The 20809-nt window shown below is 37.1% G+C and overlaps 1 protein-coding gene across 1 annotated transcript in view; it reads right to left on the minus strand.

The window, feature by feature from the left end:
- Window positions 1-20809, minus strand: part of DNAH8 (dynein axonemal heavy chain 8) — a 328229-nt gene that overhangs the window by 112685 nt on the left and 194735 nt on the right. Inside the window, exons 62-73 of the mRNA XM_060021883.1 lie at window positions 20618-20748; window positions 18282-18435; window positions 16812-16976; window positions 15095-15321; window positions 13136-13254; window positions 10608-10711; window positions 9414-9590; window positions 7459-7626; window positions 6722-6937; window positions 3475-3612; window positions 2170-2297; window positions 1181-1352 (exon numbers count right to left, since the gene is read on the minus strand). Of these exons, the coding sequence (XP_059877866.1) occupies window positions 1181-1352; window positions 2170-2297; window positions 3475-3612; window positions 6722-6937; window positions 7459-7626; window positions 9414-9590; window positions 10608-10711; window positions 13136-13254; window positions 15095-15321; window positions 16812-16976; window positions 18282-18435; window positions 20618-20748 (1899 nt within the window). The remainder of the gene's footprint in view (window positions 1-1180; window positions 1353-2169; window positions 2298-3474; window positions 3613-6721; window positions 6938-7458; window positions 7627-9413; window positions 9591-10607; window positions 10712-13135; window positions 13255-15094; window positions 15322-16811; window positions 16977-18281; window positions 18436-20617; window positions 20749-20809) is intronic.

Here is a 20809-nt window from a genome sequence, read left to right on the forward strand (position 1 = left end):
GAAGCATGGTTGCTGAACATTCAGAGAACAGCAGGGACTTGAAATATGGTGAGACTGGGCGGGTGGTGGGATCCAGATGGGCTGGAGGTGGTGGAGATAATGAATATTCTGAGACCTCAGAGTAGGTAAGCCCTAAGGGTTAATTTTAAGTCTCTGAAACTTCCCCTTCCTGCCCTCTGGTTCTGCTTACATGGGGGAAGGGACATTGCATAGCTGGAGGCAGAGAAATTAGGGGAGATGAAATATTATATTGGTAGGAACTCATTAATGACGTTTTTCTTAATATTTTCTTTCAAAATCAAGAGGGGATTGTCAGCCTGGCTCCACGCGGTCAACAAAATCATCCAAGATGCAATGAGCCAACCAGCCTCCACCTTCGTTAAATTATCCCAGCTCCACCAAAAGCCACAATCGACAAAGAATATCCTGTCCCACTTCACCTCACCTGTGCCCAGTGCATCTCCAATACATTACTCTTCCCTGTAAGGACCAGTTGAACACTGTTTGAATTGAAAAAGATTATTTTTTGACTTTTAAATAGCGGTAACTTGAAATTAATAGTTTGGCTTTCCTAGGGAAACTGCAACTGGGGAACATATTTACAAATCAAAAAGCAGCTCATGAATACAGATTGCCTGGAAAGCATTTCATACCACAGGAGCTCTGTAAGGTATGCTAAAAATGGACAGTGGCATCAAATTCCCAGCAAGGAAGGTTAGTACAGCAGTGCATGCTTTTACTCAGTGATGTCAGATCATGCTATTGTATTATACTGTTGGACATTATAAAAAGATGGTTAATGATCAAAAGAAAGTTAATACCAGTACTTACGGCCAGCTAACACCTACATTTTCCTAGAATGTTTGTTAGAAAATGTGATTTAATAGGACTGGTGTAAATAATGGAGGATTATTAGAAGAGCTCAGTATTAGCAAGCCTATAACTCACAAATGATCTTTTCACTCATAGCAGTGCAATTGGTATTAATTTGAAAGCAAGATTTCTTAAAATGCTAAGGAACTTTTGCATCACAAAGAAAAAAAATTTTGTAACACTTCAGCATTTTCAAAACAATCTTTTCAATTAAATGCAAAAAGAAAAAATTAGGTGTACCTTAATTTCTTAGTGAGTAGGAAATAAAATGAAATTCAAATAATGCTGTAAGGAAAGTAACACTTACTGTTGGAGGATCCACCAACATTGAAATAAGATTCAGATTTTCAGTGAAAGGAATCTTGCGTGCTTTCAACTCTGCCTCCCATTGATCTTTAAGCAAATAGTTCCTAAATATCTGATTGAAAGGACCAAGATAGGAAAGGAATCCAGTGCACAGCAGAATATCACCTACAAGTCTGTTAAGAAAAAACAAAGTGAATCACTAACACATTTTAAGTTCTCCCAGTAAGGAGTTTGAAAGGCCACCAGTCAGTTTTGTTACTAGATGAAGTCCTTCTTTGCTCCCAGCTTAACACTTGGCAGCCAGACGTGGAGAGACCATGCAAAAAGGAGCCTAAAGGCTCAAAACAGGGTAGGGGTGGCCTCATTCGGAGTAAGTCAGGGAGCAAGAAAGAAGGCTCCTTTCTGAAGCCTACAGGTTCTGAAGCTTGACTTCCAGATGAGGAAAGCATTCTTTTCCCATCCCATGCCCTAGTCTTGTTCAGATTCAATCTTGATTTAACCACTACTTCTTCTTCATCCTCTTTTTTTTTTTTTTTTTTTTTTTGCCATTCTCCTATGCCCCTCTCATTCCCTCTCTTTCAGTTTTCAGAAGACACCAGCCCAAGATACCTTTCCATTTAGAACAAACTGTTGATTCACACTTTCAAAATCCTTGAGGTGAACAGTATAGAACTGGAACCAGTAACTAGATTGTTCTGGCAAATCCAGACAATATTAGAAGCATTCTCACACCGAAAGCCCACACTGTTGAACCAAAATTGAGGTTAAAAATGTTTCACCAAGTTTTCTTCCTTCTCCATTTTACTGAGAGTGTGGGACTCAAGCTCTAAGCACTTTCTTAGATGATGGGATTCTGAGATGGGGATATGGAAACAGAGGAGAAAAGCACTTCAAGGAATGAGACTTTATGTTCCCCCATGCCACAGAGAGGTGGCCTTTGGGGTGATGACTAAGAAGGAAAGCAATTATATCAAAGACCAAAATTTATACCTATTAATCTGAGCTTTGAACTCTTTGCTTTGCTGAGTCCATCGGACTTTTTCTCCACTCAATCCATCGATGAGGGTGGAAGCTGCCTGCATCTTTTTCCGGCACATGTCAGCATCATTAAGCAAATCCTACATTCATAAAGGGAGAATGTCTCAAAGAGCTTCTTAGATTGCTTAATCAAACATCCATTATATTCACACATAAAAATACATGGAGGAATTTCTTAATTTGCAAAATAAATATAATCTAAAAATATAGTGTCAGTAAATTTTTACATATTAAATTCTTGTAATTCATTCATAATATAGTTATTTTACCTCACGAAATTTCAAGAAGAGCCATTTTGTAAGAGAGAATCCAAATCACATAACGTAAATAGTATTTCTATTAAATATTCTCAAAACAATAAATATACCTTTTTCTTGGATTTAATAATAATTCTGAGTTCTTTGCAGTTTACAAAGGATTTTTTTCCCCAGAAAAATCCTACGCGACAGTAGTATGCTGAAGCCAGCTTGTATCAGCTCAAAAGAGTCAGTTGTTACATTTTTCAGAAAATTTGTGAGCTGGTGTTAAACACAGCCATTATTAAAAATTAAATTACAGTATTAAATTAAATTACATAGCTCACAACTAAATTACATAAACACGTTAAAGGTAATAAATAATCAAAATTCATCAATTCCTAGTTATTTACTACATTTTCATATTATCTATACTCTTGAGGTTAAGTTCATTGCATCTGCATGGTGGAAATAGTATATAATGGCATGCTGCATCTTTTCCCATACATGCGTCGTCTTGTCACATTGATGGCTTAAAATGGACAGTGGCAGGGGGTACCTAGACCACAGAAATCAGCAAACACTGCAAATCAAGGCTTTCTTCTCCCCCTAGCCTCCGCCCCGACAAGCTGATTGTTGAACGTTTACCAGACCACCACTGCTTACAACCTATACCATAAGGTTGTAGCTTTATCTGTATTTAACAGATAAAGTTCGTCAATCACCCCCAACTGCACAATTCGTAAGTGACTGAACTGGATATCAAACCTAGTTTTCTGACTCCAAAGTCAATACTCTTAGGTATGACATCACAGCTTCTTCTTATAGAAAATAATTACTAAAAACAGAAAAAAAGAATGTGGAGTGTTGAAGATCCAAAATAAGCAGACATAGCCAGTGAGTAAGGGCGTTCAGGTAAATATTTTTTCAGTATAAACATTTGCTGGATTTCTAAACACAACACATACTTGTGTAACATTTCAGTACGTCGTATTAGTAATTTCTGTGTATTTAACCTCACCATTTTCTCATTCATTGCAGCATCAAATTTGGCTTGCACTTTATCCAGCTCAGCTTGCTTCTCATCCAGCAGGGCCTGGGCCTTCCCCAGTTCAGCGTTGGCAACTGCTAAACGGCCCTCCTGCTTGGCCAAGTTAGCCTTAAAAGGAAGAAGATGTGATTAGTGTAGAGGTATTAGTGCTACAAAACATTCGTGCTTTTAATTGGTAAATAATAGCATAAGTTACTACATAATTTTTGCCCTATTTGGAAGTCATCTGTTTCGTTGTCTTCAGCTGGGGAAGCAGAGAAATTTCATTAAAGTTCATTTTTTTCCTTTTAATTATTAATGTTCAATATGGAAATCGCAGAAATGGGAAGGAGAAAAAAAAAATTACTCATGATTTTACCCAGAAAGAGTCTGTGAGTATTGTGTCAAGAAGTGGATAACTAGCATTTTGATTTTTTTTTTCACTTAGAGTAATATAATTTCCTCACATCCTTAAACACTTTTTCATGAACATTAGTTATATGGCTGCATAATATCCCACAATTTGGATATATCATAATTTACTTAACTTTTGCCTTACTTTTAGACATATCTTTCTCCCCTACTCCCCATTTTTATGTTATTATTATTTTTAATTTATTTTTGGTTGCGTTGGGTCTTCGTTGCCGCATGCAGGCTTTCTCTAGTTGCAGCGAGCGGGGGCTACTCCTCGTTGTGGTGCATGGACTTCTCACTGTGGTGGCTTCTCTTGTTGCAGAGCACAGGCTCTAGGCATGTGGGCTTCAGTAGTTGCAGTACGCAGGCTCAGTAGTTGTGGCACATGGGCTTAGTTGCTCCACGGTATGTGGGATCTTCCCGGACCAGGGCTCGAACCCAGGTCCCTTTCATTGGCAGATGGATTCTTAACCACTGTGCCACCTGGGAAGTCTTCTGCCCATTTTTAACTATTATAAATAATGCTGTGATGAATACTACTGGGTATGTAAACATTTAGGATTGTTTTCTTGGTAAAGATTTTTTGAAGTGAAATTACTATAATAGTAGTTTTTCCTCTTTCTCTAAGTCCTATTGCATGATACTTATGTTTCTTATAAATTTAAAGTAATTAATCAGTAAAGTAATATAGCCCTAGAGCCTTCTGGGGTTGAAGTTCCTTTGTAACTTTCTTATTTTCTTTCTCAATATTTGTTTTTTTGAAAGTAGCTATTTTTCTCAGGAAATTTTAAGTTCATTTAGATTTTCTAACATATTTACAAGTAACTTTAGATTCTGCTTTTTAATTATTTAAATCTATAATCTGTAATTATATGGATTTATCTTTCATATTCATTACATATCTCATATATATATATTTTTTGCAAAGCACCAATTCTTTAATTTTACTACTTTTTTCTAATTTTTAATGTTATTTTTATTAGCTCTTTCTACTTTCCCTAAATTGTCTGTGTGTGTGTGTATGCTTATAAATGAGTATATATATACTGGAGTGTTTAGTTTCTTTGATTCACTTAAAGGCTGAGAAGGTAGCATTTCGGCCGCATCACAAAAGCTTTGGTAACTAGCTTTTTGTCATCATTTTCTAAATAGAAGTGACTAGCTTTTTTAAAAAAAATAAGCATTTTATTTTTATTGTTATAGTCAGAGAATGAGGTCTCAGAAATTTTTGCTTTTGGGAATTGAATCAAAGTCTTCTTCTACAATTGAATATCATCAATTTTTGTAAATGTTTCTTGGACACTGGAAATAATTTGATATTCTTTGTTCATATGAAGAAAGTTCAATGTAGCTATTCAACTTTAAAAATAATATAGTGCAAAATCTCTATATAATTATTAATTTATGCCTACTCAGGACTGGCTACATAAAAGTGCAAAATGAAAATGCAGAACCCCTTGTTTAAAAATTAAGAGGGTGATAGCAGAGCAGTAAGCCAAGCACGGTCCCTTCTAAAGCTGGCCCTCTGCCTACCAGACCTGTTGTGGATTGCTAGTATATGCCACAATATCAAATTACAGGATTGTCTTTTTTGTTAAAAAACTCCACTTAAACTATTAATGGATTTTGCCTTACGTAACTTGATGCTATTTTATTTATCGCATAAAGCATTATTACAATTAAGTCTCACTGTGGATCATAATTTTTATCAATAAAAATAACTGTTCTTCTAAGTGCTTATTTTTTTCTTGAATTCTACATTTATAGTAACATTTCTCTCTTGGTATCTTTTTGTTTGGGTGTGTTTGCTATATTTGCTCATCATTTCCCTTTGTTAAAACTTTAAATTTTCTCAAAGCTACCTATGTGCAGAATTTAAAGAAGCAGCCATTTCTATAAGGCTTATTAGAAAACAGTAACCCTCTGCCACCCACCCGCTCACCACTTTCCATGCCACTTTCAACAAAGTGGAAAGAGCAGCCACTTTCAACACTTTTAGCTTTATGGGACAGGCTGGGGGGCGGGGATTGGGGGTAGTATGTGTCTGGGTGATATATTTTATGAATCCTTTGCACTCCTGAGAATGTATTTCTGTTCTCTCAGACATAAAGGACAATCTGGCCCAGTATAGATGGGGTGTGTGTTTGTGTGTGTGTGTGTGTGTGTGTGTGAAAGAGACAGAGTGTGTGTTTATCCCTCAACACTTAAATCGCATCCTTAAGAATGTCTTTTTGTCTTTTGTTCCCATTAAGGGCAGCTTGGCCAGTGACTGAATTCTTGGACCCCAGTAATTTCCTCCTCAGTACTCTGCATATGTTTTCCATTATTTTCTAGTATTTAGGGTTGTGGCAAGTCTGTGCACATCCTGATCTCTCCTCTTTTGTAAGCAACCTTTTAAACTTTGTTTCTTAGATGCCTATAAGGTTCTCTTCCTGTCTTTGAAACTTAAAACATTTCTAGGTGTTGATCTTAATTTTCATAAAATTTGTTTGGAATATCGTAATCAAATTCAGTCTCCAAACCTAATCTCCGAACTTTAAAGCCAGTTTTCTTTCATGATAGCTCAATTATTATACCCAATAAGTTCACTTCTAGTTTAAGTTAACAAGTTGATTTTGGTTTCTTGTCTGCAAGGCCAAGAAACATGTAACAGATATAAAAAGAATGAGAACTTGTGAGAGGACATACAGTGAAAAAGAAAAATTTGGTAACGGAGAAACCTACCTTTATTAGACTACATTACGCTTTGTCTTTTAATGGCAGCAATAACAATGAATGATTTTATTAAGAACTGATTTACTGGGAGAGGAAGGGAAACTTTTACCTTCAGAGGCAACACTTCTCTGTTGACACCATAAAATGTTGCCATAGCAAGGGTCCAAGACAGCAGACCGGCCACATTCCCACAGACTTTTTTGGCACTTTCAAAAGTGTAATCATCCATGTTAAAATATGGCTGGAGTAACTCAACAGTCTCTTCGTTTATTGTGTCCTTGGGGAACTGCTGAAGGCTCCACAGGAATCCCGTCGCACTCATCAACTGAAAAATAGTATTACAGCCTGTAAGCTCTGGAAGAAAATGTGTACTTTCTTCCTGAGTTAGCATGTACTTCTAAGTTGAATTTTTTTCAAAGAAGTAATAATTGATTTGCTCTAGACATACAAATCAAGACTATGGGAGTAGTCAACCTAAAGCTATAAATTGCAGGTTGTCTTCCCGTTTCTATAGTGAAGAGTAAAGAAGAAAAACAATGTAAGTTTCCCATCTAGTGAGTGCATCTAAATGCCCCCAACCACACAAAGCCCCCTTTGGAGACTGGGTTGGGATGACATCAAGACTGTGCCAATACTACCTACAGGTTCTGGACAGATTTTATAAAAAGAGGGCATTCAGCTTTAAAATCTTTCCCCACTTACAGTTTTGGAGATGCAGTTTAAGAAAAACTCTTCAGTACACAATGACTGATTACTGTCTGCCAGTGTGTCTGGTCTATATGGAGTATCCTGGGATGTGGACACCTGGTGCACCTCACCGGACTTACAGAGATAGATTTTACTTACTTTTAATGACTCTCCCCATGATGGCTTGCAGCAAGGTTTTTCTGGATCCATGGTGACAGGGTCAATTTTCTTTTGAAATAGTAACAGAACACAGTCCATGATTCTCATGATAAGATGAGGGGGCTTTGCAAGTTTCCTGACTGTGGCAATATCATTTGGCTTGATAGTCTGTATTTAGGGTTAGGGATCAGAATATTTTTTGTTAAGCAGTATTCCTAGTCATGTGGAAATCTCATACTTTTAAATAATTAAAGTAGAAAACTTTAAAACATATTTTCTCCCCAATCCCTGACATTATCTCCTCAAGGGTTTGCATTCCAAGATAATGGCTCTTTCATTGTTTAAATTGGGCTTTCTGTTTCTCTGTTTTCATTTTTTTTCCCCTGTAGCCCACAATGAATTGCTTTAGTATATCACTACCATTCATTGCCCACCACCCCAGACCTCTGTTAGCAACAACCATCATTCATGTGTAACATTTAGATAATTTGCATCTTCAAAGCACAGAATCTATATTATATGGATATTAAAAGAGGGGCAAGGTCCTGAATATCAGAAACCTCACCTTCAGTTTTCATTTTGAGGGCTGCACTGTCCATGGAAGGGAGAGGAATTCGAAGGAGACAAGAAAAGTTATTGTAACATATGGCTCATAAAAATATTTTTGGAAGTTTCTATCTGTGAGCCGGGTTTGAAATAAGATATTACTTGACATTCAAGTCAAGAAGGACTGGGACATCATATGATCACTAAAAAACTCCTAAGACTTGTTTGGTCCAGTGATCAGTCTCTTGTGTGTTATCATAGGACCCACAAAAGGAGTTAGGGTGGAGAATGTGTCCTGGTCATTGTCATGATTTTATTAAATGATGATCCTAAATCTATTCATTTATTTAAAAACTACATGTATTAACAACTATTCATGTATTTAACAACTACAAGCATTCTCCCATATAAAACAAAAGCAAACCAAAAACAGCCCTGTCCTCAGAATCCTCCAAGGAAAAGAGAGAGAAAACACAATTACCCTAAACTATGATTATTTGCCATGTTAGAAGTATAGGAGTTACAGGAAAACAAAGGAGGTCCAGAAGAATTGAAAACTTTCTGGAAGGGGTGAGATCTGAGCTTGGTCTTGAAGACTGACTCTTACTAGTTAGTGAAAGTTAGGAAAAATAGAAAGCATTCCTGGCAGAGGGAGAGACCCATTTAAAGGTAACAGACCATGATTACTGCAGAAGCCTGTAGCTGTTTCTGTATGGCTGGATCATACTGTGTGCAGGGACAAAATGACAAGAGATAAAATTGAAGGGGTAGACAGGAGCCAGGTTATCACAGCAGTAGCACTAATATTTATTGAGTACTTCCTATGTGCCCAGCAAACTATTCATTACTTTTTATGTTTACATTGATCCTTCAAGGATCAATGAAGAATTAGAATCCTGACTGAGACCCAAGAGAGTTAAGTAAATTTTACTCCAGATCATCTATCATGTGGTCATGAGAGGCAAATGGAGATCTTCTTGCCTCACAGCTGTGGATACCTAGCTCGGGACTTTAATCCTAAGAACAATGGGAACCACAAGGGGATTTTTTAAAAGGTTAAAGGCCGCAAGACATAGGCTAGTTGGGATGCTGAAGTAACTGAGAAGGCTCTCTAAAGAATCTGAATCCCTTAGGCTACAGTTTAAGCCAATAATCACTAGCATTATTCCTCAGTTCTCATGGAAAGCTGATTTGAGAATGAAAATAAGTTATGGGAAGTAAAGACTTAAAAAAGGTAGAACTTAGGAAATGTAATCAACAGACACATTTGTTTCAACACTCAGAAATTATAAATCACATAAGAATTCAATTCAGTTTCCTGATTACAAAAATTCCACAGTTAATTTCACGTAACAAAACATGGTGCCTGCTAGGACTTGTGTTGCGAGAGATAACAACGCACTGCTCACATTCAGGGCTGCTTCTGCTTCTTCCAGTGCAGGTCTAGCCGCCTCGAGCTTGGTCTCAGCTACTACTTTTTCACTATCAATTTCATCCACTATTTTTTGGGCTTTGTCTTTTACTTCCTGCACTTCATTTTTTACTTTGGCTGAAGCCTGAGCACTTACTGTGACTTCTGCTAATACCTGTTAAATTGAGGAAACATATGAGGGTAAATAGAAACCTTTCCAGCACAATTAACATATTTGAGCAGTGAGAGAATATTTATTCAATATAATGTAAAACAAGAGTAAGAGCAAATTTATTCCCCATCTAAGTTGTCTATATTTTAAGGTGTATTAAAGTAACTCCTTTGAGCAGTCTTGCAGTCTTCTATTTCCTAAGCTTCTCTGAGGCATGAACTATATAAATAAATACTTTAAGCTTTCAGAAAAATGATATTTCTATTCTATGTAATTTCTAGAAATTTAAAACTATTTAACGTCAGTGCAAGAGAATAAAGTCAGAAGTCATATTAAGCCTCATGTAATAACAAAAAAAATAGCTAATATTTATTGAGTGCCTACCACACGTCAGGGTGCTAAGTGCCTACATGTGTCATATCCTAAATGTCTCTCCTATGCTATCTCTCTCATTTCAGTAACTGGCTAAGGGTCAAGACTTAAGTATCCATTCTTAACTGACTGTCAGTGAGTGGAAGCTGAAAGCGGTCTGAGACTGGGGGGAGGAGTTGTAGATAAAGGAGCAGCACACATATATCCCTATCAACTTGGAAAGAGTATCTTTAAAAAAACAAACAAACTCAACCAACTCTTCTTTTTATCCTTTTCCTTCCTCGACACAAACTTCAGATGGGACTTGGGTTATCCCAGAAACCTAGAGCATGCAGGGAACTTAAAGAGAAGACCAAATATAACTTGCAGTCAAGCAGAAATTTCCTAAACAGATGACAGAAAACAAGAGAGACAGACAGAACCAGGGAAGAAAAAAATAGTCTTAGACCAAGTAGAGGATATAATAGTTTAGGTATGTCTTGGTATAAGTTAAACAAAAATATCTAATGGTCTTTGTAAACATTACCTTACCAGAAACAGTCTGTAGGCTTATACCTTGTTTACTTTTTAATAACGTTTTTAAACAATGCTTTTTTTTAATATGGAAAAATATTCCTCACAGTAGTGATAAAATAAATGCCAACTCACTTCATCTGCTTTTACAGATGCCACTGCCAACTCCTTCTCCTTGACTGCAAGATCTTGAGAGAGTTTTGCAACAGATTCACTTGCCTCCATCAGCTTATCAAGACCTTTACAAATACACACATACACACTGAGTATATGACTATCCCCTCATCAAACATTTATTCAGTATTTACTACTTATAAGGCACCATAATTTGTACTATAACAAACACAAAATAATTATGGACAAAATGCTTTAAAAATATACATATTTTAGGAGCAACAATACTGACCAATTTTCTGAGAGTTTCATCAGGAAATGAAGAAAATAGCTCTGACTGAAGAATATCATCTAGTTACATTTAAGGGAAAGTCACATTGCTATAATGAGTAAGCTGAATGTAGCCAGGGAACTTCTTTGACAAACTTATGCTTTCCTTGGCTTTGTAACTATCACTTTTTTTGCCTTTGAATCATATTGCAGCTGACATGGCAAATGAGACAGATAATATATTAATTTTTTTGTGTGGTTCTCTGCTATAAAAATGAAAATAACCGCTAAAACTTCTGCAACTGGCTCTGAGAATCTCAGTGCTCTAGTGAAAAATAACTGGTTAACTAAATTTCTCACATTCCGACTGGGCTCTAGATGGAGTGGTGTTGGTAAGCATTTAGCATCAGGGTCTGGGGTGAGGGCACTCATTTGTATGGTTTCCAGTTTCTGTGGTGTAAATACTCCCACCATGTCTGATTTCAAGCTACCAAGAGGTTCTCAGTAACACACCATTATATAATATTTCTACCACACAGATAGAACAGAAATGATAATGTTCCTCAAGAACATTAATAAGAGTAAATTAAAGTAAAAATAGCTAAGAAGTAATGAGTTTTGAGTATTTATTGCCCTCACTTTTAACATAATTAATTTAATTGTAAGTTAATTAATTTTTAATAAAGGCTGTGTTAGCAACCAGATCATGAAATTCCTAATTTAGCCATCAGTTCTCATGAGCCAGTGCAAGTAGCTTCAGCACACCCTTGAGTCTAGAGCATCACATAGACAAGCTTCAAGAAGGTGAGCCATTAGAAAGACAACAGAAGAAAGTTCCTCTCATAGGGTTCTTATCGTCACCATAACTTCACAGACCTTTATGCTTTGTGACCACGTTCTGTGTAGACGTGAAAAGACAGCACTAAGGTGTTTTGGATTATTTGGGCCAAATGCTTTCTGGACATAAAATCGGTCCCCATTTACACTTTTCCTGCTTATGCTACATACACTAGACACTCATAAAATCATTGCTCACGTAAACTCTCTTTTTGTTTTTATTTGTTCATTTTTGTTTCTGTTTTGTCTTTTTCTTTGTTAGAAATTTGAGAAGCATTAACATGGCAAAGTTTATACAAATTGAGGGAAATTGTAATGAAACCAAAAACTGAAATTGTGGTGTTCCCAAGGGCTGGCTTTTCCCCATCTGCAAGCAGCAGCTCAGCGACTGTGGTGACTCGCTGACCAACAGGGTGGACCCAAAGTTGAAGGAGTTGAATAAAATGGTTCTGGAAGAAAAACAGCCCACCTCTATCACAGCAGCTATAAATAAAATGTGTTAACTATAATATAGAGAACTGTCTTCCCTTATAGCTGGTGAAATTAGTTTTACTACTTTACAGTCAGTGTCATTTGTGTGCACACAGTGGTCACATACATGGTATATACGAACAGAACAGATTCTTTTTTTTTTAATTTTTATTTTATATTGGAGTATAGTTGATTTACAGTGTTGTGCTAGTTGCAGTAGTACAGCAAAGTGATTTAGTTATACATATACATATACCTCTTCTTTTGCAGATTCTTTTCCCATAAAGATTATTACAGAGTACTGAGTAGAGTTCCCTGTGCTACATACAGTAGGTCCTTGTTGATTATTTTATATCTAGTAGTGTGTACATGTTAATCCCAACCCCCTAATTTATCCCTCCCCTCCATCTCTTTCCCCTTTGGTGACGGTAGGTTTGTTTTCTAAATCTGTGAGTCAGTTTCTGTTTTGTAAATAGGTTCATTTGTATCATTTTTTAGATTCCACATGTAAGTGATATTATATGATATTTTTCTTTCTCTGTCTGACTTGCTTCACTTTGTATAATAGTCTCTAGGTCCATCCATGTTGCTGCAAAAGGCATTATTTCGTTCTTTTTTATGGCTGAATATAGATTCTTTTTTTTAACTATCATGTAACATTATATTAGTTTAAGGTGGACATCATAATAATTTGATATATGTATGTATTGCAAAATGATCACCTCAATAAATTTAGTTAACATCCATTAAAAAAAACAAAACAAAACAAAAAAAACAGCCCACCTCTGTTTAGATTTTTTTCTGCCCAGAGTTTCTTGACAGGTCAAAAGACCCATAAGTGTATCCCTCAAAATAATCTATTACTAACAAGAAAATCAATATTTTGTTTTCAAATACAACAATATCCACCAAACAAAATAGTGGCATCCCTATCAGACAAGCCCTAAAAGATAAGATTCTGTTCCACTTACCAATATTCATACGTTCAGCTTGTTCATTAATATATTTCACCTTTTCAGCATAAATGTTTTTATAACCATTTATAAATGAGAGGTAAGACTTGGGAGTCACGTGTGCTCTTCGGCGGTAACTGAAAGCAGAAAAGAAAAAAGATCTTCACATCTATCATTCTGACATACTCTCCTAAAATGTCAACAGAGACGCTCTTCTCACTGTGAAATCAGTGTAATTCTGGAGAGTGACTCACTAGCAAGGGGGCAGGAATTGTGAATGGAAACCTAGAGGTGAGGCGGAAAGAACACTAAATCTCTAATTGATGTTTTGACTTGACCCTATGCCCATTTTGGGCTTCTGTTTCCTCATCTGGAAAACTCAGAAAAGAATCACTGCCCTACACCTCCCAGAATTTTGTGAAAATCCAAAAATAAAACATATTATGTAAACATAAACACACTTTGTAAACTTTAAAATTCTGTACAAATAGTAGGGATAAGTGGTTGAAATGAACGTGTGCTGAGATCCGTTTTCATTCACCTGGTATTTGCTACACACCTCTTCTCTGCTAGAAACCCAGGCTTACAAAGGTGAAAACCAATCTCTCCCCTAAATCGCTGGATAGTCCTTGAACTCAGGCACACTCGATTCAAACATTCAACTCACTATGGGCTTTAGTATAATAATTACATTTAACAATAGAAATAAATAAAAGGAATAATTTTATACAGGAGAAACTCAAGTCAAAGAAGAGATCTTCGCATACTATAAAATTATATTTTTATATTAAATTAAATTTATTCTATATTAAAATTTCACTTTTGGAGTTCTGAAGATTTTTAACATTAAAAAAATTTTTAAGGACTTTGGCATACATATGACTATTTTTAAAGCATTATATAAATATTGCTTTCAGAATAAACTTCTACAACCTAAGAGGATATGAAAACTTTGGAAAATACACTGAAATTAAAAAAAATAAAGATGTAGGTTTTTGTAGCTCCACAGTTGATGGTAGTAGGGGTGGAGTTCAAGTTAAGTAGAAAGAAAATCTTCCCAATGGAGAGGATTAATACACACGGATTTACCAAGAGAATCTGGGAGATGATCTAGAATTATTTAAGAGGATGGTCCAAGTATGGATTTAAATAAAGAAAACGATACAGGATAAACAAACTTGTGAGATAGGAACCCCCACCCCCCTGGAAAATCAATTAAAGTGTTACCCAGACTCTCTATGCAGAAAAATAGGCCTAGTCTTTCTGAGAGGTTCTGCACTCCCTAAAGCCTGTGCATTAACCCTAAGGAAGAAGCCTTAGTTCTAGAGACCCAGGGTGGCCCATCTTTATTCAGAGCAATAGTACACAGTGACTATCACACTTTGGGAAAAAATGCTATATTCTTGAACTGCCAACACCAGCTTTCACATCATGAACACCATTTCTGCTTTTAGGGACTGGACTGTTCTGCAGTCAATTAAAATTTAGCTTCATAATTATTTGGCATGAAAACATGGGTAAGATTAAATGATGCAAATACAAAACCTAAATGTTCCCTTAGCATAAGGCAATAATGAAACGTTAAAAGAGTGGACTTCTTTAATCAAAATAAATAATGCACTTGAATAAGAAACTAATTTTAAACAGTTTATAATGAATTATTTTAAGTCATTTCCAAAAATAATTAAATTAAGCAAATGAAATAAAATGATTTATTAAGCATCTGTTACTTTGAGGTCTGGAGGGAAAGAGATACTTAAGTATGGATACTAGTTAATTTTTAAATCTTGCTTACTTATCATCGTTTCTATACATAATCACTAGAACATCAAAGCAAGGAAAAATATCTAAGTGGGATTTAGCTGGGATTTTGTGCTCAATCACTATGACGAGTCTCTTACTGGACGTTACATTTAATTCCTCTTTGGAGTGAACTTGGTGTTTCTGTAGTTATCATGCTTATGTAATGTCACTTACCTTTGGAAGTAACTTTCACAGCTCTCTGAAACCATGTCGTGAAAGAGGCCCATTGTTTCTACAACTTGTCTTTTGGTGTCACTAGAGCAGACGATACTATAGCCTGAAATGAAATAGGAGGCCACCGCAACCAGAGCCTCCTTCGGCCAGCGACTAAACCAGTCCATGGTGCAGCCTGATATCAAGCCAGGAAATTTCAAAGAGCGGGCACGGAACTTCTCACCAACCTATCGACAGAAAAGTAAAAAAGCATTAGAAACACGAAAGGATTATAAGTCAGCCAGAGGGACGTTTATATATTCTGAGCCAATAGCATATGACACCACAAATTTTTTTTCAGGAACCTTCTTGGGCTGCATTAATATGTAAATGAAGTGTCCAGATGAAAGGAAGTAATATTTCCACACTCTCCCCATCCTAAGACTACATCTGTTCAATTCTAGGAGCTACCTTTTAAGAGGAAACTGACAAACCAGACCTCTTCTAGAGCGAGATGACCAGGACCGTGAAAGGCCTGGACACTAGGGCACGTGAGAGCAGCAGAAGAAACGGGAGGTGTTTGGTCTAAAAAGGGAACGACTTAGGGAGTCTGCAAAAACTTTCTCCAAATATCTGAAGAGCTGTATGTGGGAGAGGGATCAGGTTGATTTTACAGGACAAATAGAATCACAGGGAAGGGACTTCCCTGGTTAAGAATCCGCCTGCCAATGCAGGGGACAGGGGTTCGAGCCCTGGTCCGGGAAGATCCACATGCCATGGAGCAACTAAGCCCATGCGCCACAACTACTGAGCCTGCACTCTAGAGCCCGCGAGCCACAAAAACTGAGCCCACGTGCCACAACTACCGAAGCCCGGGCGCCTAGAGCCCACACTCCACAACAAGAGAAGCCACCGCAATGAGAAGCCTGCGCACCGCAACGAAGAGTAGCCCCCGCTCGCCACAACTAGAGAAAGCCCAGGCACAGTAGCAATGAAGACCCAATGCAGCCAAAAATAAATAAATAAATGGGAAAAAAAAAGAATCACAGGGGAAAAAACAAAGACAAAATTCCACTGTTTGTAAAGAAGACCTTTCTGGCTATCAGACTATCTAAAAATTAAGCAAGTTGCCCTATAAGTTAGTGAGATACCTCCCCTTCCCCCCAAGAGCAGAGCTGCCCAATAGAACTTTCTGTGATGATGGAAATGTTCTGTATGTGTGCTTTCCATTATGGTAGCCACTAGCCACAGGTAGCTATTGAGCACTTGAAATGCAGCTAGTGGGATTGAGAAATTGGATTTTTATTTTTACTTTATTTTAACTGAGCACAATTTAAATGGATACACATGGCTAATGGTTACTATACTGGACAGCACAATGAGACAGAGACATTCAATCGTACGTCAGGGACATTCTAGATGGTATGTCTTTACTGGGGGTAGAGCTGAACAAGACTACATCACCAAACCTCTTACAAATCAAATAATCTCTGTCTCTAGGTAATGAAAGTTGTAGGCTAGGCAATAATCACTGATAAGATGAATATTTTAAATTTTCACACTTTGTCATGAGATTTTGGTCAGTGAAGATTGGTGTTAGTAAAGAGTTGATTTTAATTCAATGTAACAAGTGTTCATTTCTGACAAATCATCTCATCAGCAGAAGTACATTCCAAGAACCGAGTACATTCAAAGAAGTAACTCCTCCTACACAGAAATCAATAAAATAAAAACTCACTGGAGAAAAGCAGAGAACAACGTGCAAGTTCTTCCTTGATCTTGAAATGAAGTATTCATACAGATTATCAAAGGTGGGAGGATGGCGAGGTAGCTCCCTTTTCATCACTGATATCAGCCCTTGGGTGATTTCATCCATCTCATCCCGTGCAAACAAACTGGAGATCTTTGAGGAATAGACAAGAGAGTGTTCAGTGTTTTAAGAGTTCCCAACAGCCAATGCACTGCCGAAGTCTGGCCCTTCCCCTCCCCTCCCCTCACATGTCATCTCTTTTCATATTTTTTCCTGCATCTCCACAATCAAATCCCTAGTTTGCCAGAGATTACAAGAGTGCAACTTTTTATTCATTAGCTCAGTCAGGAGCAAATTATGTTTCCTTTGGCTCAAATAGCTATTACCAAAAAGCCATCTCCTCTACCATTCCAATCATCTCTTTAAATGTCCAGCGATGCCCTCTGTTCTGACTCACAGTCAGTCTCAACTCTGGTTCCAAAGTAGTTAACTAGATCGTGCACCAGTAAGCATCAATACACACCACTGTGAAAGGAAAAGTTCACACGGCAGGTCTGATCTTGAGAAGGGTGTGCTTGCAGGGCTGGCCCTTGCCTGGCATCTGGGAGCTGGGCTTTTGGAATGTCTCCTCCATTACTAATTGATAAGGTTGTTCCACTGTGCCTAGACTATTTATACAAACATTGGGATAGATGGTGAACATCTACTTTCCTTCTGGGAGTCTGGAATTTTGGCAGTAGTGGCCAGGCAGAGAATGACTTACACAACCAGCTCCCAAGAAGACCTTGAATTCAGAGTCTCATATGGGCTTCCCGAAACAGAAACAGCACATGTGTTTCTGCACTTCACTTCATGTGGACAGAAAACACATTCCGTATGGACCCTTTAGTGAGAACATAGTAAGTATGCACATGGATTTCCCCAGACTCCCCCAATGTGTCTTTTTCTTTACTGATCCAGCTGTGAATCCTTACTGTGTGGCTGTAATAAATGTTAGCCATAAGTCCAACTACGCTGAGTCCTGTGCAAACTACTAATGAAGCACCAGCATGTGGGTGGTCACAGAAGTGCTGATATAAGTGGTGTCAGCAGTGGTGACAAAAACATCTACTTACTTGCAGTGAGTGGAACTCTTTCAACCATTCTATACTCCTGATTATTAGATAGATAGATAGATAGATAAACTTTGCTTCTCCTAAAATAAATTATAGGATCCAACTGAAGACTGAAGAGACAAATAAAGAACCATATTTAAGATGGAAGAAGGCATATAAAATATCTGGAGATGAACAGCATTAATTTCAGAGAAACTTCAAAAAATCTATTGAACCTTATACATTAATCATTTCTAAAATGAAAAATGTGTGCTAAATGGCCTCACTTCTGAAGGGCTGCTGCTTTTTCTATTCGGATTTACATTTTTAAAATACAAGCTCTTTCTCTGCTTTTGAGACATACCTCCCCTGAAGATAGCAGGTTGTTGAGATATTCTAGAAATGCCTCATCTTTTATTTCATTGTCAGTAAAGATAAAAGTGATGCCTTTGCCATCAGCACCAGCAACTTTGTACAAAGCTTTTAAATCGTCTGTTAGGTTACTCACATTATAAGACCTAAAAAGAGAAGTGGCAGGAGGTTTTAAATTAAAAAATATATATATATATAAAATCATAATTTATTTCAAAACACAATATAATCCATGATAATTAGAGCATAATCTGCACCTGCTCAATAGATACTAAGTAACAGTGCCTGCTAGAAAACACAGAGCTAAATAGCTATATGTTACCACTCTACATAAATAGGTTTTATTTAGTTTGAGAAGTGAGAAATGGGGAATTTACCAGAAGTGGCTCAGGAACAATAACTGGGAACAGGGAAATGAACTTTTATTCTCTACAGTCGGACAGTCCTCAGTAACAGATTTTTTTGCCCAAGTGAATATATGTATAATATTTAAAACTAATCTGAAATTTGGGTGAGCTTAGATTGGTGAGAAAACAAGATAAATTACAAATAAAATTAATGATGAATTACATAAAGTGGTCATTTGCCTGTCTTACTAAATGGCTAGATTCAGAGAAAGCCTTCAGAAAAAGATGCATTATGCAATGTGATATAAATAATAGAAGTGTTACAATTATGTGGTTATGGATTATGAAAAGAGAAGATCTTGGTCTTTTGGGGTTTTTTTGTTTACTCTGTTTCCTGCAAAAGGAATGTGCTACCAGAAGCCACGTGATGTGTAAAAATAAAGCAGACATTTTCTTAAGTGTTGCATATAAAGCCGTGTGGGTAGATCGATGAAAGGGATTATAAAGACACCCTTATTTGAAGGAGGCTTCACAGTGTAGGTAATAGGGAGTTTTGTGTAAGCCATAGGGTCTAGTGGAAAGATTACAGGCATTGAAACCAGAAAGACCAGGGTTCAAATCCCTGCTCTGCAGCTTTAGAAAAGTTCCTTCACGTTTGTCAACTTGTTTCCTCATCTGCAAAATGAAGATAATTACCTATTTGTAAAGGTTTTTGTGGGCATTAGAGATGATGTAGCATACGTACATTTAAATGAATAAATAGCCTAGTTTTAAACTAGGAGTGCCTTAGAAGTCCTTCTGGGTGGCACTTTAGTTAAAAACCTTGTAGACCTCGGCAAAAGGAATGTCATCAAAAAGAGACCGTACGTCCTGTCAGATAATTCCCAAGGGGGAGAATTCATTAAAAAGGGAAACTGGTAAGTTAATTTGCTGAGAAGTAGCTGCACCTATGAGAGCAACACAGCCCACATCCTTCCTCAGAGGTGGTGTGGCCTGGTGCTGTTAGGGTTACCCTCTCACTGACCAGTCAGTTAAGTCACAAAGCCATTTTGCTCATTTTTAAAAATTAAACTGACTGTTAGGTATTGCTTTTGCAATATACAGACACAGTCACAGCACACCCCTCTCTAGGTCCTGACCTCTCTCGCTTCTTTCTTTCATAGCTAAGCTTCTTGAGGAATTTCTAAACTTATTATCTCTGCTTCTTCACCTCCTTCATGCAACGTGGCTTCTGCCCCCATCCAATGCACTGAAAGTTTTGAAACATTAGTCACCACTTTTCATGCTTTAATTTAATCCACAGTTTCAGGCTAATTCTCTACTTCCTGGGTTTCTGGAAACCACTCCAGGTTTCCTCCTCTGTCTTGTCTCCTCACTCACTCCCCCTTGCATCATTATACCCAGGACTTCTATCTCTAGGAGTATCCTCAGATATGTACAAAAATATTCATAACAGCTATATGTGCAAAAAGAAAACCCCACAAATGTTTATCAGCAGTATACCGGATAAACAAATTGTGGTAAAATGGAAGGTTCCACAGCAATAAAAATGAACAAACTACTGCTACATGTAGCATTATGGAGGAATCTCACAAACAGTGCAAGCAACAGAAACTGGACACAAAAGAGTAAATCCCATATGATTTGACTGATATAAAGCTAAAAAATGGGCAAAATCGATCAATGGGCTTAGAAATCAGAATATTGTTCCCATTCGGAGGGTAGTGACTGGGACGGGACCCTGAGGGGTACTTCCGGGTGCTAGTGATGTTTTATTTCTTTATCTGTGAGCTAACTACATAGGTGTACTTACTTTTTGACACCCATGATTTGTCTACATTTCTTTATGTATGTTACACTCAAATACAAAGTTTACTTGAAAAAGAAATACAACCGAATTGTTGTAAATTTTTAAGTAAACATTTTACTCCAGTGAAATTAACCATAGAAGAAAACATACCGGCGTTTCATTTTATCTTACCTGGTTAATGTTATCTGGAATATTTGATACCCAGCTATAAAAGAAGCCAATCTTGAAAGACTTTGTTTTCCCGAACCACCAACACCCACCAGCAATGCATTTCCACATGATGTTCGGATTATTCGTGAAATCTGTTTTGAAACAAAATAGTATATGTTTGAAAATAGAATTCAACTGTTTACATTTGCTTGC

This window comes from Delphinus delphis, chromosome 10 (assembly GCF_949987515.2).
Source record: "Delphinus delphis chromosome 10, mDelDel1.2, whole genome shotgun sequence".
Taxonomy (NCBI): domain Eukaryota; kingdom Metazoa; phylum Chordata; class Mammalia; order Artiodactyla; family Delphinidae; genus Delphinus; species Delphinus delphis.